Source organism: Phodopus roborovskii, unplaced genomic scaffold (genome assembly GCF_943737965.1).
Source record: "Phodopus roborovskii unplaced genomic scaffold, PHOROB, whole genome shotgun sequence".
In the NCBI taxonomy this organism is placed as follows: domain Eukaryota; kingdom Metazoa; phylum Chordata; class Mammalia; order Rodentia; family Cricetidae; genus Phodopus; species Phodopus roborovskii.
In genome coordinates this window covers 4,437,438-4,464,296 of record NW_026126558.1, presented here as the reverse complement: position 1 = coordinate 4,464,296, position 26,859 = coordinate 4,437,438, and the positions used below count along the sequence as shown (strand labels likewise).

General features: G+C 46.5%; 1 protein-coding gene across 1 annotated transcript in view; it reads left to right on the top strand.

The window, feature by feature from the left end:
* Capn9 (calpain 9) overlaps positions 1-24,150 on the top strand; it is a 36,550-nt gene extending 12,400 nt beyond the window's left edge. Inside the window, exons 4-19 of the mRNA XM_051201786.1 lie at positions 1,186-1,354; positions 2,427-2,510; positions 6,423-6,508; positions 9,299-9,376; positions 9,587-9,747; positions 10,833-10,990; positions 11,138-11,358; positions 13,332-13,368; positions 14,992-15,072; positions 17,062-17,119; positions 18,788-18,852; positions 19,260-19,328; positions 20,186-20,264; positions 21,589-21,705; positions 22,713-22,771; positions 24,010-24,150. Coding sequence (XP_051057743.1) covers positions 1,186-1,354; positions 2,427-2,510; positions 6,423-6,508; positions 9,299-9,376; positions 9,587-9,747; positions 10,833-10,990; positions 11,138-11,358; positions 13,332-13,368; positions 14,992-15,072; positions 17,062-17,119; positions 18,788-18,852; positions 19,260-19,328; positions 20,186-20,264; positions 21,589-21,705; positions 22,713-22,771; positions 24,010-24,036 — 1,549 coding nt within the window. The 3' untranslated portion in view covers positions 24,037-24,150. The remainder of the gene's footprint in view (positions 1-1,185; positions 1,355-2,426; positions 2,511-6,422; positions 6,509-9,298; positions 9,377-9,586; positions 9,748-10,832; positions 10,991-11,137; positions 11,359-13,331; positions 13,369-14,991; positions 15,073-17,061; positions 17,120-18,787; positions 18,853-19,259; positions 19,329-20,185; positions 20,265-21,588; positions 21,706-22,712; positions 22,772-24,009) is intronic.
* Positions 24,151-26,859: the final 2,709 nt, after the last annotated feature.

The following is a 26,859-nucleotide window of genomic DNA, read 5'->3' as shown; positions in this document are numbered from 1 at the left end:
CAAACATGTACACATATAACACACCCACTCACATATATTCATGGCCCAAAAATCTCAACAAGAAGCTAGGCATGGTGATAACTACCTTTAACCCCAGCTCTGGAGAATCTGAGGCAGGAGGATTACTATACGCTTGAGCCCAACCTAGCCTACATAGCAAGTTTCAAGCTGGCCAGGGCTATATAGCAGTGCTGTACTTTAATTTTTTTTTTCAGTTACAAGTTGAGCATAGTAACTTACTCTTACACTCCTAGAACTGGAGAATTTGAGACAGAAAAATTGCTGAGTTTGAGGTCCACTTGGTCTATGGAATCAGAGCCTGTCTCAAAAAACATCAATAAAAATAATTGTGGAATTTCATTTAACTCTGCAAACATGTGCTGCATTTTTACAGCAGATGTGTTGCTGTTTTACCTTGCCTGCCTAAGGCACCTGATTAGTCTAATAAAAAGTGAAACTGTTGCTGGGTGGTGGTGGTGCACACCTTTAGTCCCAGCACTCAGGAGGCAGAGGCAGGTAGATCTCTGTGAGTTTGAGGCTAGCCTGGTTTACAAATGAATTCTAGGACAGCCATGACTACACAGAGAAACCCTGCCTTGAAAAACAAACAAAAAGCTGAACTACTAATAGTAAGGGAGGAGATATAGGCAGGACTTCCAGGCAGGGAGAGTAAGTAGGAGGAAAAATTTAGGCTCAGGGAAGAAAGAAAAGAGGTGCCAGGGAGAGAGACATCAGGGGCCAGACAGACAAACACAGAGAAAACAGGAAAGTAGGACATACAGAATGAAAGAAAGGTAAAAAGCTCTGAAGCAAAGTGTAGATGAATAGAAACAAGTTAAATTAAGTTAAAAGAGCTAGTGGGACAAGCTAAGCTAAGGCCGAGCATTCATAATTAATAATAAGTCTCCATGTCTTTATTTGGGAGCTGGTTGGTGACCCAAAGAAAATTCCAACTACAAATCTTAGCACTTTGGAGGCTAAGGCAGGAGACCAAAACAAACAAACAACAAAAGCTGAGCAGTTGAAATATATCACCAGGAAGATGATAGGAGTCTGGTACCCAGGGCCTTCCCCACTGCCAACCACTGCTTTTCCTCCCAGAGTCCGGCTTGTGCTCTGTGGGCTGAGCAAACCCTTTTCCTGTCCCTCCACCCCTTCAACCAATCTGCTCTCCCATCTTTGCAGGCTTAATGGAAGTTACGAGGCACTGAAGGGAGGCAGCACCATGGAAGCCATGGAAGACTTCACTGGGGGTGTGGCCGAGACCTTCCAAATCCGAGAAGCGCCAGAGGACTTCTATGATATTCTGGAGAAGGCCTTGAGGCGGGGTTCCTTGCTGGGATGCTCCATAGATGTAAGTGGCTGGCTGGCCATCTAAGCATCAACAGACAGAAGCGGCAACCCAGAAGGGACTTGAGTATCTGGAAGGCAGTCATCTTTAACTAAAACAGTTGGTAGAGCACTTGCCTAGCTTGCAGGTGGCCCTGGGGCCCATCCCCAGCATTATATAAAACAGGCTGATGAAACATATCTATAACTTCCAGCATTCAGGAAATGGTGGTGGGAAGGTCAGAAATTCAAAGTCATCTTCCACTACATAACCTGAACACAGGCTGGGATGCATGAGACTGTCTCAAACAAACAAGCACAAGCTTTCATTTAATGCTTGTTGGGTTGCAAAGGCAAATAAATACACCTGCTGCCAAGCGGAGCATCCCGTGAGGTCTGAAAGCACAGTTGTCTGTCTCTCCCATCATGTCCAGGGCTGTTTCCCCAGCACCACATCCACCAGGGTGCTGGCTGTCCTCCACACCAAGCTGCCACTGCACATCAGCAGTGGAAGGCTGACTTCCTGTCACTGAAGGGAACCCTCCGGTGTGCTTTTCTGAAATGTTTTCCTTTTACTTTCTACACCATACAAAACAAAGATACCAGATAGAAGGCTAATAGCATTTTTCTAATTCCTCTATGCATAGGATACATATACAGGTATAATTTTATACCGTCTGTTTTTGAAATTTATTCAAGTTTTCCCCCTTCTTTTTGGGTTAACTATAAAGATCTACTTTTGTAAACAAATTATTTACTTCTCCTACAAGGTCATGTTTTATGATCAAATCACACGTCACCAGAATAGGCCTCCTCTCTGCATGACTGTGGATGCCATTCACTAATCTATGACTGGTGTGGCTACTGTCTATTTGGGGACAGAAAAGTAAACCCATTTTAATGGAAGGGGATCCCCCCCGAAGAGTTTGATCTTGCTGTGTATCACTGATGAACCTATTAGGAGGTCCTATACCCCCAATTTCTAAGGCCTATAAATATAGCTGCCATTGTGTAATTGAGGGCTGGGATGTGTGAGCTAGGCATAGTGCTGATGCAGAGGGAAGCTGGCTTAAAGGATGTGTCTTCTTCTATTCTAGATCCTGAATGCCTCCGATTCTGAAGCCCGCACACCTTTTGGTCTCATTAAGGGCCATGCCTACACTGTGACTGGGCTCGACCAGGTAGAGGTGGGGCCCACTGTAGGGGACCGAGGTTGAGGAACAGGACAACCCTGGTCTTTAGATATGTTGTGCAGCAGAGAGCAAGCCGGCTGGGATGAGAAACAGCAGACAGGACCCAGAGAGGAGGCAGGTGACCCATGCACCAAACTCATGTTTTGGGAATTGCAGTTGGTCTACCTTAGATTTTATGGGATTTTTGTTTGTTTATTTTGTCTGTTTTTCAAGACAGGTTTCTCTGTGTAACAGCCTTGGCTATTCTGGAAGTCACTCTATAAACTAAGCTGGCCTCTGCTTAAAGGTGTGAACTACCACTGCCTGGCTAGATTTTGTGCTTGTAAATTAATTATTTGCCAATTCTGCAACAGTCCTATACAGCCAGGGTTTTTCAGAGATATACAGAGATTATAAGAACAAATTAATAAACATATATACATACATACACATACACACTCATTATGTATACATATATATGTTATATTTGTGTGTTGACATACATATTCATTATGTGTGTACATATGTATGCAGGTTATACATATTTGCCCATATTTGTGTTTGTTATGTGTGACGCACATGCATACTCATTTTATATAACAAACACATGCACATGTGTGGGAATTTGTAATTATACACACTCATGTGCAATTATGATATGAATATATAGGGATAAGCCTGTATAAGTATGAAAACCACTCTGACTTGTCTCCTGTGGCTGGAAGACTGCGGGAACACCCCTGGCCTCACAGTGGACTAAGACTGAGGGAAAACCAGCAGTGTGGTTCCTGGTTCTGAGGCAAGGAGAGTCATGCTCCAGCTCCAGCAGGCAGCACAGACAGAGAGGCCTCCTTCCTTGGCTTTTAGTTTACTCTTCTCTGCTCTTCAGGTACAGACTGTTTGCTAAGCCTTCCAATTAAAATTTAGTCTTTCACATAAAAGCCAGAGACACAAGCACACTCTCCTTAAACCAAATATCTGGGTGCCCCATGACCCAGTCAAGTTGACACATGAAATTGACCACCTTGAATCCTTGGTAGTCTAGTGTGTAACTGGCCCTCAGACACCTAGACTCCACACAGCACACCTCAGTTCTAGGAAGTGGCTGTCTTAGGGGAGAGGCTCTTGGATATATGGAGAAGAGAGGAGAGACTGGGTTAAGGCAGAAGACAAGAAACTGGAAGCTCCAACCTTCAGGTCAAGTCCAGCAAAGCCCCAGACGCCTCCTTTGCCCCAACCCCCCTCTGGATGGGTGTCCAGCCTTGTCTATAGAGGCCATGGCACCAGCAGCCTCTTCTCTCTGCAGTGTTTTGAGTAGTACATACTAAATGTTCTAGGAGCAGAGTGTGGAAGAGAACACATAAACACTCCAATACACTGCAGCCCCTGTGAAATATAGGGGTGGACTCTGGGCTTCTTCGGGATGTTAGTCACTGTCTTGGTCTGTTTCTGTCTTAGTGAGGGTTTCTATTGTTGTGAGGAGACACCAGGACCACAGCAATTCTTATAACAAAAACATTTAATTGGGACTGGCTTACAGTTTCAGAGATTTAGTCTATTATCATCATGGCAGCATGCATGCAGACATGGTGCTGGAGAAAGAGCTGAGAGTTCTACATCTTGATCTGCAGGCAACAGGAAGTGAACGGAGACTGGGCACAGCTTGATCATAGGAGACCTTACAGCCCACCCTCACAGTGACACACTTCCTCCAACAAGGTCACACCTACTCCAGCAAAACCACACCTCCTAATAGTGCCACTCTCTATGGGAGCTATTTTCTTTCAAACCACCATAGTTCCCATCACACATGCTGAGACACCTGCTGTCTTGAGTAGGCAAGTAGATTTTAAGCTGGATCTTCCAGAAATTCTCAGCCTAGTGACTTCTCCTCACTCTGGTTCACTTGCTTCTGCATTTTTTCCCATGGGCAAGGTGCTTGCTCATTTCTGAATGTAAAATACAAGAGTTGACTTATATGATTACAGAGCTGTGAGCTCCTAAACACTGAGGCTTGAATTGTTTTGTTTTGCCTTGTCTGAAATAGAAGCTCATGTACCCTAGGCTGGCCTTGAACTTGTTATACAATCAAGGCTGGCCTTGAAGTTTTAATCACCTGCTTCTACCACCTGAGTGTTGAAATTATGAGACTACAGGCATATGCCACCACACCTGGTTTATGTGGTGCTAGGGATCAAACTCAGGGTTTCATGCATGCTAAGTAAGCTCTACTAACTGAGCCACCTCTCCAGTTTATTTGAATTGTCATCACATGTCAAAATACAACTCTCATTCAGCATGTAACAATAAACTGATAGCTAAGATTTCTGGTTAGTTGACACCTCCTAACCTCTAAATACTTTCTCAGAGTCTCCCTTTCCTACCAAGACCTCAGGAATGGTTTGCCTCCTACTGGCTCAGGCCTACCCAAGGCAACACCAAGACTCTTCTTCTCTTGACCATAGCTGGAGAAGGCTGAATGTGAAATGCAGAATTCTTCATTTGTTGTTGCTGCTTAAACTCCTAGCACATAGGGTTATAGTCTAATTAAACTCCCGGCACACAGTCATCGAACACTGGAATCATGGAGTAACTCCATGAACTTCTGAGCACTGCTATGCATCATTTCCTGAGCAAATACTAAAGGAACACACATATGGGACCTGGAACCTTTGGGGACCATAGCCTAATGGAAAACTCATTCATGTGGAGATGGACCACTGTCCTATTAACTAGATTCACTTCCCAGATGTGGCATGACCAATGTACAAAGGATGGTTCAGTATTCTTTTCAGAAAGAAAGTTCCATGGGCTCATAAAGAATGAATGAGTCAGGGCTAGGAAAATGGATCAGTGGTTAAGAGCACTGGCTGTTCTTCCAGAGGGCCTAGGCTCAATTCCTAGCACCCACATGGCAGCTCACAAGGGTATGTAACTCCAATTTCCAGAGGATCCAATATCCTCACACAGACATACATGCCATACACACAGACAAAATACCAATGCACATAAAATAAAAATAAACAAATCATTAAGAAAAGTTTAAAGAAAAAAACAATAAAGAAAAATGCTAGTACATGTTTAAATGAAAGTGAAATCCATCTACCCAGTGGTGGCACACACCTTTAGTCCCAGAAATCAGGAGGCAGAGGCATGTGGATCTCTGAGTTCAAGACCAGCATTCAAGGCCAGTCTATTCTACAGAGCAAGTTCTAGGACAGCCAAGGCTACACAGAGAAACCCTGACTCAAAACAAACAAACAAACAAAAAGAATGGATGGATGAGTCAGGGCCAGTGAAATGGCTTAGCAAATAAAAGCATGTGCAATACAAACATAACAAGTTGAGAAGGTGAGTTCAGCTGCCAGCTCACATGGTGGAAGGAGAAAAGCAACTCTCAAGAGTTGCCCTCTGACCTTCACATATGTATGCACTGTGGTACTCCTGTGCACACACACACACACACACACACACACACACACACACACACACACCAAGAATAAAGTAAAATGGAAAACAAATGGATGAGTCATCTTGGGGTAGCACTGCACATTGGCAGCCCCAGCACCCATGATGCCAGCCTGAGTTACACAACAAGACTGAGATGAGTCCGGGTACCTGGTGAGACTGTCTCAAAAGAACATTTCTCACCAGGGCTGGGGGTGCAGGCTTATAATCCCAGTACTTAGGAAGCTGAGACAGGGGTATGGAAAATCTGAGGTCAGTATATAGCGAAACCCATCCCAGAAAAACAAGGAGTGAATGGGCACGAGCACCAGTTTGTGTAGCACATCATCAGTGTGTTTCCCTCAGGAGCTTGACTAATGCAGTCATCCATAGAAACGGACCCAGGTCTCATGGATGGCTAAAGCCAACTTCAGGCTCATTGCATCATGTTTCCTTGATGATTTTTCCTTTGAGGTTAATTTCCAAGGCCAGAAAACTAAGCTCATCAGAGTCCGAAATCCTTGGGGCCAGGTGGAGTGGACGGGACGGTGGAGTGACAGGTGAGTGGCTCCCTCCCTTCTCTAGGGCCAGCTCCATGTGTAGCCAGGATGACCTATGCAGACCTGTGAGGCACTGGTTTGTCCGGAACTCCCTGTTTCTTCCCTTCAAACCTTACTTAGAATACCTCTGTTAAACTTGATCCTGGATAAACAGCTCTAGGATACCTCTCTCTTCCACTGCCACGTAATCATATTTACGGATAGTCACTGCCACTGGGGTGTCAGGAAGGACTTTGACTCCAGTTACGAGTGAGTGTGTGCGTTCATGCGAAGGTGGGTGGGTGTGGATGAGTATTTTGAGTCTGGGAATCGCTGAAACACTGCCAGACAGGTCAGGTCACTCTAAGGCTCTTTCTGGTAGTTATTGATCATTGGCTAAAGCCCACGGTCCCACAGAGAAATGGAAGTAGCACAGGAAATTGGCCCATTACTAGGCTCTAATAATTTGGAAAGGCGAGCTTTCCAGGCTGTCCCCACCTGTCCTTTGGATGGTGACACAGGTAACTAGGAAGTGAGAAGCTGATGTCTCTCCACACCCCAGCCAGGCTCTTGTCCTGCTGGGCCACATTTGCCCTTCTCAGATCTCAAGGAGACTGGGTAGGAAGGATTCAGACAAGGGCAGCAAAGGAAGAGCAAGATTGGCCCTCCCTCTGCTGATGGAAATGGGAAGAACTGAGACTGAGTGAAACCTAAGATGGACATTAAAACTAAAATTATTTTGAGGGCACCATGTTGTAGCCCTTTGTATCCTATGTCTACAGAAGCAGACTGTTTTCCCCTTCTGAAACTCGGGCTAAAGGAGAAACAAATACAGTTTGAGACTGACAGAGGCTGTCTGCCTACAAAGCTTCCAGGTGCTGTGGCCATTCTAGCCCCTTGATGTCCAACACTACCCATCAAAGGCATTGCTTAGCTGCCCTTCATTGGATGTGACCCACTTAGAAGAAAATGACTCAGTGAGTCATTAAAGACCCTTAGTTCTCTCTTCTCTCCTGTTGGAGACCTCCCTGGATGCCATGAGCCCTGTCTAACTGGACACAAAATATACCTCCACACAGTCACAGCACCACAGCAGAAGTGAAGAGATTTAAATGACAACAACCCCCTTTACCAGAGATTTCACCACCCACAGTTTCAATTGAAAATATGATATCATATGGAAGGTTCTAGAAATAAGTATTAGCTGTTTAGAATAATGTTACTGTCACATCATTCCTAGTGGTGTGATGAATTCTATACTATATAAACCACTGTGTTGTGGACTATTGCAGTGTGTGTGTTCAAGTAACCTTATTATGATAACCCCTAATTAAGACAATGGCAGGTCATAGAAATCAGAAAACGCACCCTTCAAGAGAAATTATAAAAGTGCTCAGCTTAATTAAGAAAGAAAAAAATGTGTTAGGGTTTCTAAGATCTACGGGATTATTAGAGTAATAGATATGGATGGGTGGGTGGATGGATGGATGGATGGATAGATGAATGGATAGATGGATAGGTAATGGGAGAATGGATGATAAACTTATATGTAGATAATGGATGGATGATGGATGGATGGATACATTAGTGTATGAATGCATAGATCATAGATGGATGTATAGATGATGGAGATGATGGACAGATTGATAGATTATGGGTTAAAATTGACTATAGATGACAGATGGATGTGTAGGTGTATGAATGAATAGCTAGATGACGGATTAGTAGATGGAGAGATGGTAAACTGATGGGTGCATATGGGTAATAGGTGGCTAGGTAGATAAATTAATGGATGAATAGATAGATGATGAAGAGTGAGTGTATATATGATGGATGAATAGATAATAGGTAGATAAGTAGATAGATGATGAATTAATGGATGGGTATATGATGGATGGGTGGGTGATGTGCAAATGTAGGATGAACAGATGATAAGTAAATGATATGATGAATGAGACAGATGATAGATAATAGATTGGAAAGTAGATAGATAATAGGTAAGACATCACACAAGTTTTGATACACTATGTTTATCTGATTGTCCTACTTTAGTATTAGACGTTGCTGTTAAACTCTTCTTGTGTCTGTTTATAAACCAAATGTCACCATCTGTGTATATATAAGAAAACATGTATAGGACTCTGTCTATTCTAATGTATTTAGTATCCCCTGGGGATCCTAGGACCTACCCAGGGCTAGGGAGACTGCTGGGTTAGAAGGCAATGAGGAAATCACAACACACACAACATTGAGACCACCACATCAAGTTTGAGCCTGCAAGGGTGTCAGCATATCTCCTTGATAGCTCTCTTTGATAGCTCTTCCTGAGAATGAGTTCTAGGTCTACTTGAGCCTTCAGGTTGGGACCTAAGGTTGGACTCACCCACAGCAGACCCTTCCTGAGCTCCTGGTAGCATAAACGAGACACTTAGTATTTCAAATGGCAACCACAAGAGTTAGAAGCACTACCCAAGTATCAATTTATAAACCAGAAGGGCTTTGGCCTGGCACATACCACAGGCAAACTATAAGTTAGGGACATGCATGACCTGTGACCTCCAACTGGGCTGCTGTGTTCAGTTCCTTGTGTTTGTTCCATAATGACCTGTGAAGGCACTGTCTTCCAACAACACTTGAAAGTTCACTTTCTAGCTACTGTCATGCTGGAGCCAGCGGAGAGCTGGCCTCATGTCCCTGGGCCCAGCGAGACTCACTAACCAGAATATAATCCCTACATTATGCATATCTGGTTTGGTGTGACTCCAGGGAAGCAGCCCTACTCCCAGGCTGAGTGTGACTCTGATCTTTCAGCTCTCTCGAGTGGCACTCTGTGAACCTGGAGGAACAGAAGCGCCTGGCTCACTCTGCTCTTGATGACGGGGAGTTTTGGTAAAATCATCCTTTGCATTTTTGCTTGAAGTCAGGGCTTATGTATCCAACAACCACTCTCCTTTCTCCCTTTCCTTCCTCATCCCCTTCCCTCTTCCCTCTTTTTCCCTGACTCCCTCCTTCTGGGAGAGACCCCGGTGACTCCCCTCCCCAGGAAGAGGGTTGACATCACGATGATGTTCTGATGATGCATTCTCCCCTCTGTCTCAGGATGGAATTCGAGGACTTCAAGGTCCATTTTGACAAAGTGGAGATCTGCAACCTCACACCTGATGCCCTGGAGGACAATGCCCTCCATAGGTGGGAGGTGACCATCCACCAAGGAAGCTGGGTTCGTGGCTCCACAGCTGGTGGCTGCCGCAACTTCCTGGGTAGGTGGCCTGTCTGTGCTTCTGTGTCCTATTCCCATAGCCAATCTATCTGGGGACATGGAAGGGGCAGTCTGTGCAGAGCTGGACAGCAAGCTCAAGCTCAGGGGATGACAGCTGAACCTTAGGCGGAAGCTGGCCAGAGAGACTAAGGGAAATGCCCTGTTGTAAGGTTCAGATGACGCAACTGCAAGTCACGCCAGGTTAGTAGGGGAAAGGACCTACTGCCCAACGGGGAAGTGGGGCAGGCATCACAGCTTTTCAGGGCTATGAGGACAATGGCTGGAAGGTGGAGGAAGTGGAAGCCCAAAGTTTAGAGTATTGCTGAGGATAAAGAAAGGTGGGTGAGAGGGCTAATGGGAACAGAGAGAGAAGAGACCACCTTTTCAGGGTTACAAACTAGCAGCGGGGGTGCAGTAGAGAGTACATGTGTCCTTTGTAGTGTGGGTTTTGTAATTTTTTTTCTTTATGTAGTGTTATGTGTGCTCATGTGTGTAAACCCATGTGTCAAGTTTTTATTTTTATTTTGTACTTCTTTCTGTGTGTTCCTGTAAGTTTAGAGACAAGAGACAACCTTAGCTGTCACTCCTCAAAGTTACTGCCTTGTTTTTGATACAGGGTCTCTCACTGGGCAGCTCATCAAGTAGCCAGTGAGTGCCACGATCTACCTGGCTCCACATCCCCAGCACTAAATTCATGCACTTTACCTATCTTGTGTTTTCATTTATCACATTTATTTAGTGTGTGTGTGTGTGTGTGTGTGTGTGTGTGTGTGTGTGCGCACACTCATGTGCATATATGTGCACTCCATGGGACACCAGTGGAGGTTAGAGGACAGCTTCTGGGAGTGGGCTTCTTCCCTCTGTCTTGTGGATCTCAGGTCATCAACTTTTACGGAAAATGCCTTTATCCACTGAGCCATCCTGCCGAGCTTTTTGTTTGTTATTTATTTTGGTTTTGGCAGGGGTAGGTTCTGGCACATAGAACTCAAGTCACCAGGGTGCCTGCTCAGCAAGCACGTTGTCATCTGAACTATGATTTTGCATTTTTAAGGAAGGGATAATAATCCACCCCCCTTTCAAATACAGACACCTTCTGGACCAACCCACAGATAAAGCTGTCCCTGACTGAGAAAGATGAGGGCCAGGATGGCTGCACTTTTCTAGCAGCCTTGATGCAGAAAGACCGCAGGAAGCTCAAGAGGTTTGGTGCCAACATGCTGACCATTGGCTATGCCATTTACCAGGTAGGGGCCAGCTGCTTTTGGTGTCCCTGCAAGGGTTTTGAGTTCCCTGTTGCTTCTGGACTCTGTGCCATGATCAATAGCCAATTCTCCAACTGAGTATGAAGACCAGAGTCATGTTTCTCTGATGACCTCTCCTTTTCCTTGCAGTGCCCAGACAAGGACCAGGACAAGGATGGACACCTGAGTAGAGACTTTTTCAGGTACCATGCCTCCCTGGCACGAAGCAAGACATTCATCAACTTGAGAGAAGTCTCAGACCGATTTCAGCTGCCCCCGGGAGACTACGTCCTCATTCCCAGCACCTTTGAGCCACACCAGGAGGCTGACTTCTGCCTGAGAATCTTCTCTGAGAAGAGAGCAGTTACTCGGTGAGGAGTGAGCAGAGCCTTCCCTGAGTGTGTGCTGTACTTCAGGGCCACCAGGGAGACATCTAGCAGAGCTAGATCCCCATTTTCCCCTCCCATCACCTGCTCAGGAAGTGATAGGTACAAAGCAACTTGCATCCCTCTAGCTACAGATCCCTTCTGAAGCACACCAGTGATGGATGACTCACCTGCTCCTGGAGTCGTGATTACCAGGCCTTTTGGGGATAGCCACTCAGCCCCAATCCCCAAGAAGCTTCTAGAGTGGGGGAGGGGGCTTATTTAAGGATGGTGAAGGTGACTATTAGAAGTTTCCAGAATCACACCATCTTTCAGCTCCAGTTTTAACACCCACCAGTGAGTGTGAACCATTTCACACTGCCACCTCGTGCCCTGTCTGTGCCCATCCAAGAAGGAACAATCTGAGCAGGCCAAGTGGCTGGTCTTTCAAGAGGTCTTTTAAATTCGTTCCTACTGTTGCTAACATTTTTCACTGCTGTCATTCACCATCAGTGACTGTGTTTGTGGCAGTGGAAGAACTCATTTCCAAATCTAGGGGGAGACCATTGCAGTGGTTCTCAACCTGTGGGTCGCGACCCCTTTGAGGTTGAATGACCATTTCATAGGAGTCACATATTAGACATCCTGTGTATCCAGTATTTACATTACAACTCATAACACTAGCAAAATTACAGTTATGAAGTGGCAAGGAAAGCAATTTTATGATTGGGGGTCCCAAACATGAGGAACAAACAGTATATTAGAGGGTCACAGCATTAGGAAGGTTGAAAACCACTGATCTAGAGAATTTCAGATAAGGCCCCAAAAGGGACCAACATGCACAGATAAATCAAGAGAGATGGCTGTGGGCTCATCATTCCAGTCTACCTTCTGTATAGTAAGACAGAATGGGACTGGCAGTATACAATGAGAGGGTCCCGGTTCCAAAATGTGGCTGGGGTTCTCAGTGGAGGACAAAGGCACAATCATTTTTCTCAGCCAAAGAGGAACAATGAAGTCTTCACATTTCTCCAGTATTCTCCTGGATGGGTTTCTCAGCCTCCATTCCTGTTTAACACCTTTACAAGCCCAAGATGACCATACCCTGTGAGTGGCCAGTACAGGACAGAGCCAGGTGACACCAGACCCAAGTTTTTGCTTTCTATCCCCTAAGAAGACTGAAAGTTGAGCCTGAGGCCCCACTATGATGCAGAACCCAAGTCAGCACTGTGTTCTCATCACAGGGGATATAGCAGGCTCTGTCTGTTTTGTGGCTTTCGGGGAGGGCCCTAGCCTTCGGCATTTCCGGGGGGATAATGCCATGTGTGTTCAGGGAATGATGAGGGAGGGAACAGTGTCTTGCTTATTCTTCCTATTCCTGTGATTAAATGCCCTGGCAAGAGCAATTTAAGGTTTAATTTTTAGCTCACAATTCTAGGCACATTTTTTCCATGTTAGTGGAGGAGCCCAGGAGCTCAAAGAAGCTGTGCACATTGCATGTCCAGTCAGCAAGCAGAGAGAGATGGATGCTGGATGCTGCAGCTCAGCAGGCTTTCTCCTTTCTGTGAAATTCAGAGCCCATCCAAGAAGGAACAATCTGAGCAGGCCAAGTGTCTGGTCTTTGACAATGTACATCTCCTCTGGAGGCAGAGCTTATGGATATTTGGAGGAACCAAGATCACTTCAAGAACTCTCTTTGGAGTGCATCTGGAAGGCAGGAGATGCTGTTATAGCTCTTGTTGTCATGTTCTCGGGATTGTAAGCTGTCCTTGGATTAGGATCCTACCAGTTTCCTCTCTGGCACACTGGGCAGGGATGAATGACTGGGGATGGGGTGTTGGTGCAGGGAGGGGTTGCCAACCCCCTGAGAAACAAATAACACTGAACAAGAGGGCTCTGACAGGTCAGGACCTCTCCATAGCTCTAGTCCCATGGAATGCATGTCCACAACTGAGGTGGTGTGCTTTCTGCCACTGCAGGGACCTGGATGAGAACACAGACATTGATCTCCCTGAGGTGAGTCCTCTAGTGTGGCTGTGGAAGATGGGGTTCAGCTGAAGGTTCTAGAGCTCTTCTTTCAAACCACAGTTCCTCTAAAATTCAAATTCAGGAGCTGCCTGCTTGTAGCAAGGTAAGCAACCTGGCTGGTTCTATCTCAGAGGCCAGAGCTTTTGTTTCTCATCCCTCACTGCCCAGGGGACTAGGCAGGAGCCCTGGGGTGCTTGGGATAAAGTTCTCTCAGGTGCCATCTTCCTTTGGGCTTCCTCATCTCCTGAGAGACCTCTGCTAAATGTGAAGGAAGCCAAATGATTTCAAATGTATTTAAGAAGATACACTCATGATTCCAGCACTTTAGAGGTAGGGACAGGAGGCCAGTCTTGGCTACCTGGTAAACCTAAGACCTTCCAGGGATATATATAAGGCCCCATCTCAAAATAAACACACAAAAAAGAAAAGGAAGGAAGGAAAAAAGGAAGGAAGGAGAGAGGAAGGGAGGAAGGATGAAAGGATAGAGGAAAGGAAGAGGAGGAAAGAATGAAGGAGGAAGGGAAGAGAAGAAGAAGGAAGAAAGGGCGGGGGAGTGAAGGAGAGAGGGAGGGAGGAAGAGAAGAGGAAGACAAGAAAAGAAGACAGAGGCCGGTTGGTTTGGAGAATACAGTCCTCAATGTGAGATTGTTAGGACTGCTTAAGAACTATCTACACACGTGCCTATGCCTATGTGTCACATATATGTAGAAGGGGGCTAACCAGAAAGAGGAAGGGCTCTAGCAGGGAGAGCTGGAGAGGCTAATGGAGGAATTAATAGGGTCAAAGTACTTAGTATGCTTGAGTCAAAATGCCATGAAATCCAGAGCTGTTTAATAAATATTGGCTATATGAGCGGTCGGGGGAGACTCACCAAGTTCTTCTGAAACAGAATGCCCACCAGCAGCCGAAACCTGCTTTGGGGGAATGATTGCTGCTCTGTGCTGCCCCCTAGGGCTGCAGTTGACAAATGAGCCAAAATCTACAGAAAAGCAAAACCCCTAAAGTGTACTGATCCATCTGCCCTCTCTGGGTGCTGGTTACAGACTCTTGGAAGGTGATTGTCGAGACAGATAATGAATCAGGGATGAGGTTGTAGCATGGCAACTCTGTGTCAAGCTGCCAGTCAAGCCCAGACACCCTTACCCTTCTAATTCCCACTAAGTGAAACTTAGGGAACTCTCTGTGAGTACAGACAGAGCTCCTACTCTGGCCAACTAAAACGGGGTCACTCAAGCTGAAGTTCATGTTCCTGAGATGAAACCAAGTTGTTCATCTAGCTTTGAGAAATCAGGAGATGCAGGATGAACCCAACACGACAGCTCTGGCCATGTGACTGGGAAGGCCCCCTGCTCTGCCTCCCATGTGAAACTCTCTGGATCAGCTGGATGCTGACAGCTGTGTTCTGTGCTGTGCACTTCCCATTCTTTTGTTGTGTGGGGACTGGACCCAGGGTCTCCCGCGTGCTAGGGAAGAGCTCTACTGACTGTTCCTCCAGGGACAGCGTACTGTCTGTCCAGTGTGGGGCTCTTCTTTTCTGCTATTCGTGTGAGAAAGCATGTGTCGGGTTTCTCTTCTGTGAGCCCTTTACACAACCTCATTTGGTTCTTTCAGCCCTCAAAGCCAACTCCACAGGAGGAGGAAACGGAGCAGGAGCAACAGTTCCGGGCCCTGTTCAAGCGAATCGCTGGCGAGGTAGGATGCATCTGACTTGGTCCCCTCCTACCTCCACCCTGACCTTGGCTAAGCCTGCTTTGGGTTCGCAGCAGAGGACTGTGTTCATGGACTTGTCAACAGCACCTCTCCAAGCCCCTCTGGGCTAGTTGCAAAGTAAAGCCTAAGTCCCAGCTTGTTAACAGTGTCAAATCAATGCACCTCTGTTGACCAGCAATAGGTTAGGGATAGGGTTAAGGTTAGGGTCCTTGGTGTTCCAGCTCATTCCCATCTCTGCTCTGCTCTGCTTCCTTCTGGGGAGCCCTGGAAATTCTGGGGAATGAGATGAAACCTCACGATACTGCTGGTTCCTGCCTCATTGGGGACCATAATGTAAGGAGCCTGATGAATTAGCTCATGTCAGACACTACTAACTGTATTACCTCGCTCCCTTCTCCTGCCTGTGGCTCCTGGATGGAAAGGGGCAGCCTGGAGGAGTGATCTCACACTTGGAGAACAATATTGGCTGGTGGCTTTGCATATCCTTAAACAAATGGAGCAGGGGACTCTGGAGAGAAATGGAGTCACATGCAGCCAACCCTCTCCAGACCCAGGAAGAGGATGATACAGGGTGAGGGGGGCAAAGTTCCAGAGTCAAATGATCTAAAGATTCCAGAGGTGATAGGCTGGTCCACATCATGATCGCTGCAAGCCCTTGAGCAGGTGCATGAGGCAAGGACAGAAGTCACTGAGGGAGAGGTGCAGCATTTGGAAGGAAATGGGCAATCATGCAGGAACATTCACTCAACCTTCATTAGAAACAATAAAAAAAAAAACCCAGACAGTGAAGTTCTACCTCTCTCCATCCAACTGGCTGGCTGGGTGTAGCTCCATGTCTATTTCCCCTGGCCAGGGTAACCATGTACTGTAATTTACTTTCTTCCTAGAGCTGGGCATCCCAAAAACACACTCCCCAGGCCATAAAGCTTCAGGGCAGAGCCAACTGGAATATGTTAAAATAATGTCAACAGTGACTATGTTCACATGGGTTAGTATAGCACCCAGATGTATTGAGAAGCTAGACAGACCTCCATGTGTGTAAAAACCACATACGTAGACAAATGCGGTGATTGGTGCCTGGCATGCAAGCACTAGGGAAGCTGAGGCAGAATGATTTTCAGGCCAACCTGGGCTACAGAGTAAGACCATGTCTCAAAAAAAAAAAAAAAAGAAACCAAAAAACAAACAAACAAAACATTACACAAGATCTGGGAAGATGGTTTAGCAAGTATAAGCACTTGGCCATGCAAGCCTGATAGCCTGATTTTGATCCCCAGAACTGAGGTAAAGGTGGCAGGAGAAAAACAGCCCCATAAAGTTGTTCTCTGACCTCCACACACATACATGCTAATACACACACACACACACACACACACACACACACACACACACACACACACACTACAATAAAATTTCTTTTAAAATGTCTGGGCATCCTAGAACTGCAGACTCCCTTCCATGGCTCTGGCAATGCCTGAGTATCTCTCACCAGCTTTTGATTTGTGGATGCTGGGGCTAGTGGATTTGTTACACTGAGGATTCCAGGATTCACCCCTAGAGGTTTTATATTAACCAGTGAACTGAGTTCTAGGTCTTCTGTCTTGAATAGCAGATGAGATCCCAATACATGAAGTGTTTCCGGTTCTTGGGGTACTCCTGTGAGAAGGTACGAGGACCTACTGGCTCTCCAAACACCTTCTGACCCTTTCAAGTTTCTGGCGGCCTTTTGAAGCCTTTGCAGAAAATCTTGCATCCTCAGGGGAGTGGCAGCATGCCTCACCCTTCCCTGAGTCTTTCCAGGCTGCTGTCTCTCCTGGGGCAGTCTCCCTTCCCTGAGAAACCAGTGGGCTGCAGCTACCACAGAGGTGAACTCAGCTCCCAGCACAGTGTCCTCAGGGCCATCTCTCCAAAGAGCCAAGCTAGGCTTATAATTGCTAAGGACCAAAAAGAACAATTGTCTCTACCCCACAGGACATGGAGGTGACAGCTGAGGAGCTTGAGTATGTTTTAAATGCTGTTCTGCAAAAGAGTAAGTGTCATTCCTCCAGGGGACAGGCTCCCTGGAGAGGAAGAGTGGCCACACTGTCAGGGCTCTGCCAGGCTCTGCTCTAAAGAGTAGAGCCTGACTGCATACAGCTGACCTGCATGCAGTCTGTAGAAGCTCTTCTCATTGCTTACTTCCTAACTGCACAAGTGCTGCTGGCTTCTGGTAGTGTGTCCATAGACTTTTCTACAGAAAAGCGAGTGGCAAAGATAAAAAGCAGGTCACTTGATGACCCTAAGTAGCTACTGTCATCATGTGTGTGGTCTGTGCTCTGCAAACGTGTGTGCACATGTGCATACAAATATGCTGTGCATGTGTGTATATATGTCTCTGTTGTCTTGCTATGCATGTATATATGCATACATGTGTGTTATCTTGCTGTGTGTACATGTATGTGTTTTTACATGTGTATATGTACCTATGTTTGCACGTGTGTATACAAAGTCCATTATGTTACATTTTTGCCACAGCAGTCACTCCCTATTCTATCCTCCCCCAGCTCCTGATAACCCCTCATTTACTTTTTATCTCAGACTTGCTATTCTGGACATTTTATATAAAAGAATCTTACAATATGTGGTCATTACTGGATTCTTACACTTAGAATACTGGTGTGTGTGTATGTGTGTGTGCGCGCGCGCGTGTGTGTGTGTGTGTGTGTGTGTGTGTGTGTTGTCATATGTACACCTGCATGTAGAGACAGAGGACAACCTCAGATTTGCCTCCTGTTTTTATTTGTTTGGGTAGAGTCTCTTGTTGACCTGGGACTCAGCAAGTAAGCTAGTCTGGTCTGCCAGGGAGCCTTCCAGGACCCCACTCCCCAATGCTGGGGTTACAAGTTCATGCCAGTACTTCTGATTCTTTTTATGTGGGTCCTGGAGACTTGAACTTAGATCTTCATGCTTACAAGACAAGCACTTCATTGCCCGAACCATCTATCTCCTTAGCCTTTATTTGTATTTTTTGAGACAGGGTCTGTCTAAATTCCTAGACTGGCCTCAAATTAAAAGAAGACAAATCTTTAATAAACAGACAGAGGGTAAAAAATCTTAGGATTCTCTACTGCTAAAGTAAATGCGTGAGAACAGCCCCATCCCTAAAGTTTTCTGCACAGACTGCAAACATTTCTTCCAGAAGTCCTATAGCAGGAATAATAAAAATCCAGAGAGGGATATTGAGTTAAAGCCGAAGACCAAAGAAGACCAGAGAAGTTCTCACTTCTACCAATGCTCAGGCTGAAGGGCGATTGTGTCCTCTGATTGCATGTCCAGATTGCAAGGCTCCTCAGATTGCACTCCTGTTTCCACCTGACTTATATTCCTCTCTGGTACTAGGATTAAAGGTGTGCACCACCACTGTCCAGCTTCTATGTCTAACTATTGTGGCTGCTGGGATTATAGGTGTGTGCCACCACTGCCTGGCCTCTATGTCCTCTAGTATGGCTAGCTTTGCACTCTGATTTTCAGGCAGGCTTTATTTGTTAGATCATAAACAAAATATCACCACACAGCCCGTACTCTCAACATCCTATGACAGTGTCCACATCATGGTCCCAGGGAGCCTGATCTGTGTACACTGATGGTCTCTTAGAAGAAAGGAGGGTAAGTTTGTCTTGTCAGGGCAATCGATCACACAACTTCCGTATGATTGCAGAAACAGCCCTCAAGTTCAAGAAGCTGAGTCTGCTGTCCTGCAGAAACATCATCTCGCTGATGGACGTATCCTTTCCATAGACTGGTCCTTCTGAGAAGTGGTGTCTTGAGAGTCTCACTCTCCTGGGACAGGCACCACAGCTCATAAAACAGGAGGCCTTGCCAGCCTGACTTGGGTTGGATCAGAATCCAGAGGGTTGGGACAATGCAGTAGGGAGGGAGTTTCTGACGGGATCTGGGGTCTGCTCTGGGGAAGAATGGTTCTGCTCCCCTGTATTGTAAGTATTCAAGTGCCCATCCCATCTCACCTGCTAGTTCCCCTCTTCAGAAGTCCCTGTTCCCATCAGTAAGGTTACCCCCTAAGGGCCCTAACTCTGTTATTCATGCCATACAACCCTGGTCTCCTTCTGTGATCCCAGAGCTGGGTTCCCAAAAGGGTCCTAATTTGAAAGACCCTTAGCCCAGGTGGCCAGACAAGTGGCAATGGGAAGTTGGAGTTTGAAGAGTTCCGGGTATTCTGGGACAAGCTGAAGCACTGGATGGTATGTGATCTGACCCAGAACCCCAGCAGAGTGGGGCAAAGACTTAGGCTATGGGCTGAACAGTGTTGGGAAGGGAGTCGGGGAATCACAGTGCATCCTGCTGCTGGAAGAGGTACCACAGTGCTTCCACTCAAAAGGAAAGGAGGCAAGAGATGACTCATGACTGGGAGTAGAGCCTGCCATGTGAGACCCTAACCCTCAGCACTGCACTGAAAAAAGCAGGCCTAGTCCAGCAAGGGCAGTGCACACCTTTAATTCCAGCACTCTGGAGACAGAAGCAGGCGAATCTCCAAGTTTGAGGCCAGCCTGGCTGGTCTACAAAATGAGTTCCATGACAGCCAGAGCTACTCAGAGAAGCTCTCTCTCTCTCTCTCTCTCTCTCTCTCTCTCTCTCTCTCTCTCTCTCTCTCTCCCTCTCTCTCTCTCTCTCTCACACACACACACACACACACAAGAAGGAGGAGGAAAGGAAGAAAGGAGAAAAGGACCTAGGGACTTGGGGTCTAGCTAAGCTGATAGTGTATGTGCTTAGCATGCATGAAACGCTGGGCTTGATTCCCAGCATGGATCTGGTCATCTTGATGCACATCTGTAATCCCAACACTTAGGCAATGGAGCCACAAGCATCAGAAGCTTAAGGTCATTTTCTGCTACATAGAGATTTGGAGTCTATCCTGGGATACATGAATCTGTGAAAGGAAGGAAGGAAAGAGAAGGGAGGGAGGGAGGGAGGAAGGGATGGAGGGTGGGTCCTGGTCCAACCTTGACTGTCTAGACAGCAGCTGTCATCCCGGGAGCTACCAGCTGTCACTGGCCCCTGGGCTCTGATCTCTCAATGCTCTACTCCCTGGCCCCAGAGCCTGTTTCTCCAGTTCGATGTGGACAAATCTGGAACCATGTCTTCCTATGAGCTGCGGACGGCACTGAAAGCTGCAGGTAAAGAAACACTAGTCAGATGTGTGTCCTAGCTGATATTTCCATGGTTTAAGAGGGGGTGAGTGCAAGCTATGAACCTGGAAAGAACATGAGAGAGGAAAAAGAAATGAGGATGGACGGGGCAGTCATTTGGACATGTGGCAGGAACAGGAAAGGAGGCTGGGTGGAATAGGGAGGTGCAGGGAGAAAACATAGGGGAAAGAAGCAACAACAACAAAAGCCTAAACAGGGCTGTCTGTGGCAAGCATGATTGCTCTGCCTTGTTATGTGCTAAACAGGCATTTGCAACTGGTCATAGCAGAAGGCACAACCGAGTGTGACACCTCGGGCTCTTTGTGAAGAACGAAATGTGTCATAAACATGAGGCAGAGCCTGATTCTCTTAGTGGCTTGCGACCCCGTTATTGGGCAGAATAAACTGAACAGGGAGCTACAGGATTTAACCGCATCTCTGCAGTCCTAAATTGGTATGGGGGAGAACTGCTCATCTATTCCTTTGGTCTTATGGAAGAGATGCCAGGGTTTAGGAATGGATGAGCTAAGCATCGTGTGCAGCTCCAAAGACATGCTCTGAGCCCGACCAGCCTCTGCCTCTGCTGGAACTGGAGGCGTAAGTGAGAAGACCCCCAGTGGACTTCCAAACGCTCCTGTGAACAGGCACACCTGGATTAGGAAGCAGAGCAATGAAATCAGATGCAGCTGGAACTCCAGCTCATCCAATCTGTCTGATGAATGGGGGGAAAGAAGGCTGGAGAAGTGAAGCCACATCCTGTGGCAGCCAGGGCACCTCCAGGGCCATACTCTCTAGCATGATGTGAGGAGTGAGCTTCTATACAATACCCCTCAATGAGGGTAGCACCACCCTTAGCAGATAACTGCAACACCCTGGATTTTAAGTTAAGTGGACTGGGCAGATGGATCAGCCATCAAGTCCTGACCACACTAGATACAAGGACCTGGGTTCAATCCCCAGAGCCCATGTAAGATAAGTCAGGTGTGGTGGCATGCATTTATAATCCTAGCACTGGAGAGATGGAGACAGGAGGATTCCTGAAGTTTGCTGGCCAGCCAGCCCAGCCTACTTGGCAAGTTCCAAACTAGTAAGAGGCCTTGCTTCAAAAAATAAAACAAGATGGCCTGAGGAATTACAGCTACCATTGACCTCTGTCCTCTACTCATACTCTCACACATGGCCATCCACATGGACACATGCGTGCAGGCTTTGTAGGTTGAATAAATTCACTTTTGTGGCTCTGAATTCCCAAAAAACTGTGGGTTCACCATGGTGCTCAGCCATGGCAGGTTGTGAGTCTGTCTCTCCATAGGCTTCCAGCTGAGTAGCCATCTCCTGCAGCTGATCATCCTCAGATATGCAGATGAGAGCCTCCAGCTGGACTTTGATGACTACCTCAACTGCATGGTGCGGCTGGAGAATGCAAGCCGTGAGTGTGCAGGGGAACCTAAAGTGTACAGGAGAGCTGGGAGTGACCCTGGATCCCCAGGGGCATAGAGTGCCCAGCTCGGGGTCTCCAGTCCCCATCTGTGAGAATATAAGAAACAACCTGGAAAAAATATGGTAGATCTAGAACGCAGAGGGCCACCATGGGGTCTGTGCCTGCCATCAGCTGACAGACGGAACTGCTGCAAACTCTGTCCTGTGGCTACCATTCATCACACATCTACAGGCTGTGAAGGGCTATGAGCGGGCCAGGTCTCATGCTGCTTACCGAGGAAAGGTCCCACTTCAGATCAAGTTCCCTCATAGCACACAGAAGGAGAAGTCTTTGTCCCTTGCCTGCTGTCCCTCTGAAAGCCCTAGATATAGACTCAACCATTTTAAGCAGGGTCTGCTATACCAGAAATCGAAAAGGTATGTGTACAGGTACTTTAAAGAGGTGGTTCATTGTCACACTCTCCTCCTACAAATAGCCCTGAAGGTTAGCCAAATGTGTCCAGGGCAGCTCGGTCATCTTGTCCCTTCTGCTCAAACAAAAATGTCCCAATTCTTGTGGTTTTATAATTGCCACACATTTTACACCCATAGAAAAAAAAAATCTTAGCTAATCTTCACCATCATGGATTACCCAGTCCCTAGTGAAGTGTCCAGTGTAGCGACAGAATGTTGTCACCATTGCTTGGTAGACTTGGCATCCAAACAGGTCTGAACTGAATTTATGGAATCTCTCCTCTCTCTTTTCTGCTCTGGGACAGCCCTCCTCCTCCTTGTTAACCAAGATTTGTCTGTATCTCTTCTGGAGTGGGAGCCTGGGGTCCAGAGAAAACAGTGGCTTCCCAAGTCACTTAGGCCAGAACTGTCTCCACCATGCCAGGCAGGGAATCTAGTCTCCACTAGAGGGAGCAGCTATCCACAGACTTCCCAGCGGTCCAAGAATCCTTAAACCTTCCAGGGGGCTTGCCTCCAATGTGATGCTTTCTCCCCTCTCACCAGGGGTGTTCCAGTTTCTCAGTATGAAGAATAAGGACATCATCCATCTCAACATAAATGAGGTATGGCCGAGCAGACCCCAGCCAGGACCCAGCAGAGTACCATACCGGATGCCCCAGGCAGGGCTAGCACTCACAGTGGGCAATTACACTGTGAAGTGTTTGTGTCAACTTGGAGTCAGTGTAACTCTTTGAGCTGTGCATGTCCTCATTGCACCAGTGTGTGTTCATGCTATGCCCAAGAAAGACATGTGGAGGAAACAGGCATTCTGTGGACACGTGAATGAGCCTGGTAGGATGAAGGGAAGAGATGAAACACTTCCGGCTGCTTCTGGAGCAGTTCGCTTTCTCACAAAGAGCTGAGTCATCAGTCTGCTTCTCAGTCCCTCAGCTCCACTATGATAGAAGGATCCGGGTCACCTTTATCTGAAAAAGGGGGTGTCACCAAAAAGCAATCACAACTCACACTGCCCTGCCCAAGATGTTTCTGTGAGGCTGTCCCCTTCAACCGGGAGAAAACATTTTCTTTTGTAAATTTACTGTTTTACATTTTTTTCTAAATTTCATTTTACATTCCAACCAAAGTTCTCCCTCCCATCCCTCCTCCCGCTTCCCCTCTCCTCTCCCCTAGCCCACCCCCCACCCATACCTCCCAAAAGTACGGGCTCCCATGGGGAGTTGACAAAGTCTAGCACATTAAGTTGGGGCAGGACCAAGGCCCTTCCTGCTGTGTTAAAGCTGAGCATGGCATCCCCTCATAACTCATGCACCAGGGATAGATCCTGGTAGAGACAACATATTGTCATTTCTCTGGCCTGAAAGTTCATTCAGGTTTTTAAAAAGAAAAAAAAAATCATGTGGCCAGGGAGATGGTTCAGTGTGTGAAGAGCCTGCTACATAAGCATGAAGACATGAGTTTGGAGCCCACCATAACCCATGTAAAAAACCATGTTTGATGGCATGTATCTGTAATCCAAGCCCTGGGGGCTGAAGCTCACTGGTCAGTGAGAGGTCCTGTGTCAAAATATAAAATAGGAAGAAAAATGCCTGATATCTACCTCTGGTCTGCACACATGCATACATACATAAAATAATTGTATATTTTAATTTATATAAATTAAAACACACCCACCAAATTTGTTTTAATTTAAATTTAAAAGAAAGGATTTCATGTTGAGTCAGAAGTCCAGATTTATAAGCAAAATGACCAGCAGCGTTCTTGTGACATGAACAGACTGAGGCCTCTCCTGTGCTAGACTGGACTTGGAAGGGCAAGCCCTCATCTCTTGCTTTATTTCCAGTTCATCATCTTGACCATGAACATCTGAGGCTGCACCAACGAGATGCTGTCTGATACTCAGCTGCTGGACCAGGAGACTCAGAATTTGGCCCTCTGCTCACTCCCTGCCTCATAGCACCCTCCTCCCTTCTCCACCATGATATAGAAGAATCTAAAGGAACTGGCTGCGTTCTATGATTCTGTGGTACTTCTTGTAAAATTATTCCTTCACAAGAATCAATAATACCATTGTGCTTGTTGCTAGAGGTGCTAGGTACTCCTCCTTCGACGCACCCCCCCCCCCTTTCCACTGACTGGCTTCGTGTGCTCCAACCATGCTACTAACACACACACACACACACACACACACACACACACACACACACACACACTTTTTTTCATTCAAGGAGAGGTTAGTAAAGATGTCCATCTCAGGTGGAAGAAATGGAGCCTGCTGATGCTGAGAGTCTAAAATGCTACTGGGGGTAGGGGTGTCTGGAGAAATGGCTCAGAGGTTAAGAGCACTGGCTGCTCTTTCAGAGGTTATGAGTTCAATTCCCAGCAACCACATGGTGGCTCACAACCATCTGTAATGAGATCAGGTGCCCTTCTCTGGTGTTCAGGCATATATGCAAGCATAATCCTGTATGCATAATAAATAAATCTTTTAAAAAATAAATAAATGCTATGGAAGGACATGGAAATTATTCTGATAGTACTATGGGTGACTGTTGGCACGTGTGTGTGTGTGTGTGTGTGTGTGTGTGTGTGTGTGTGTGTTGCTCATGCATGCAGATTGGAAGACAACCTCAGATGTCCACTCCTCTGGTACTATCTACCTTGTTTTTAAAATATATTTTAATTATATTTTAAACTTCATGTATTCATGTATGTCTTTGTGTACATAAGTGCAGTTGCCTTCAGAGCCAGATATGGGTATCAGATCCTCGATAGCTGAGGTCACAGGCTGTTGTGAGCCTGGTGACATGGTGCTAAGAACTGAACTTAGATTCACAGCAAGAATAGTGTGGACTCTGGCCTGTTGTGCCATCTCTTTAGACATTCCACCTTGGGTTTTTGTTTGGTTGTGTTTTGTGTGTGTGTGTGTTTGTTTGTTTTTTTGTTTCTGAGGCAGGGTCTTTCACTGGCTTGGACCTCACCAGGTGGGATCTGCCTGTCTCCACCTCCCCAGTGCTGGATTACAAGTGCACACTGCCACATTTGCCCTTTTAAAAATCTGGCTTCTGAGGATTAAACTTGGATGCTCTGACTTGAGAGGCAAGCACTTTACCCACTGAGCCGTCGCCTAGCCTTTTCACTCTAATTTTAAAAAATATTTTCTTTTTTAAGTGAGATGTCTGCATGGGGGAATGGACACAAGGATGCAGGTGCCCAAGGGGTCCAGAAGGGGACGCTGGATTCCCTGCAGCTGGAATTAATTACAGGCAGCTGGGAACTGCCCAATTGCATGCTGGGAACTGCAAGGGCAGTATGCTTTTTTTTTTCTTCTTCTTCTTCTTTTAAGAAAGTCTCACCTATGTAGCTCTGGCTGACCTCAAACTCACAGAGATTTGCCTGCCTTTGCCTCCCTAGTGCTGGGATTAAAGACATGTATGTGCCACTGGGCCTGGCTAGCAGTATTATCCCTAGCCCATGAGCCACCTTTCCAGTCAGCACTACTTTAAATTGTTTTTTCTCCATTTGGAGAAATGACTCAGTGGTTAAGAGCATGAACTGCTGGTGTCAAAGACTGAAGATGAAGTCTCTGTACTCACAAGTGTGGCTCACAATCCCCTGCCACCAAATTCTGTCCCTTCCAGTGGTCTCTAGGCTTGACCCCATCGGCCCTGTGGTCAGACCTAAAGAACACACACCGGGAGCATGTAAACTGTCTCTACAGGTCTTTAGATTTTCTCCTTTGGTCTCTGCCTGGTGTGACATACAGAATCAACCCCTGGTATCTGAGATTTGGAGGTGGCTCCAAACTCCCCCAAATCCTGTCACCTCAGAGCCTTGTGGTCTACTGAGAAGCCAGGGCTTCAGAAAAACAGGGCTTGTAACTTGGGCAAGGGTACCAAGTTCACTGGTGCCAGCCCAATTCAGGCCTCTGGATCTTTTGTGAAAACAAAGCATCATTCTACTGAGAGCCAAGAACGCCTGCCAGCTGCCAGTATGAAGGCTACCCACCACCGCAGTTGTGAATCAGCAGTAGGCTGTGCTGGCTACCAGTGTGACCTGGGCATGTTCCCAGCCCCTGGGCCTTTCAGAACAGAGAAAGGGAAGGAGAGGAGAGAGCTCAAAAGACTTTCAGGGCACCTGAACTGCATTGGAACACTCCTGGGGACAAAGCCCGGGGACACATTGAAACCACAGATTCAATACAAGGTGTTACTTCTGGATGGTCCTTTTTTCTTTCAATGTATTAAAGATGTTACTCCAGTTTCTTATAGTTCACAGTATATCTACTGATAAATCTGTTGTCATCCTTACTCTTGTTCCTCTGTGTGCACTGTGGTCTTGTGGTTGGGCTTCCTCGAACATCCGCACCCTATTGCAGGAGTAAAATCTGCTCCTGTGTTCCCTGTACCTGCAGTCCACTGAAGTTCCTGGGGCTTTTGTTTGTTTTTAAGTTTATGGCTCTTACTAAAATTTGAAATTGGTTACTTCTTTCAAGCATTTCTTATTAACCACATTCTGCTTTGAACAACTGGGAGTACATAGATACATGAAGACATCTGATAGCTTGCATGCTATCGTTTACTGTTTTAAGTGTGTGAGCATTTGGCCTGCATTTATGTATGTATATATGTGAACAATGCCTACAGGGGTCAGAAAAGAACTGGAGAGACAGGTGGTTGCCAGCAACCATGTG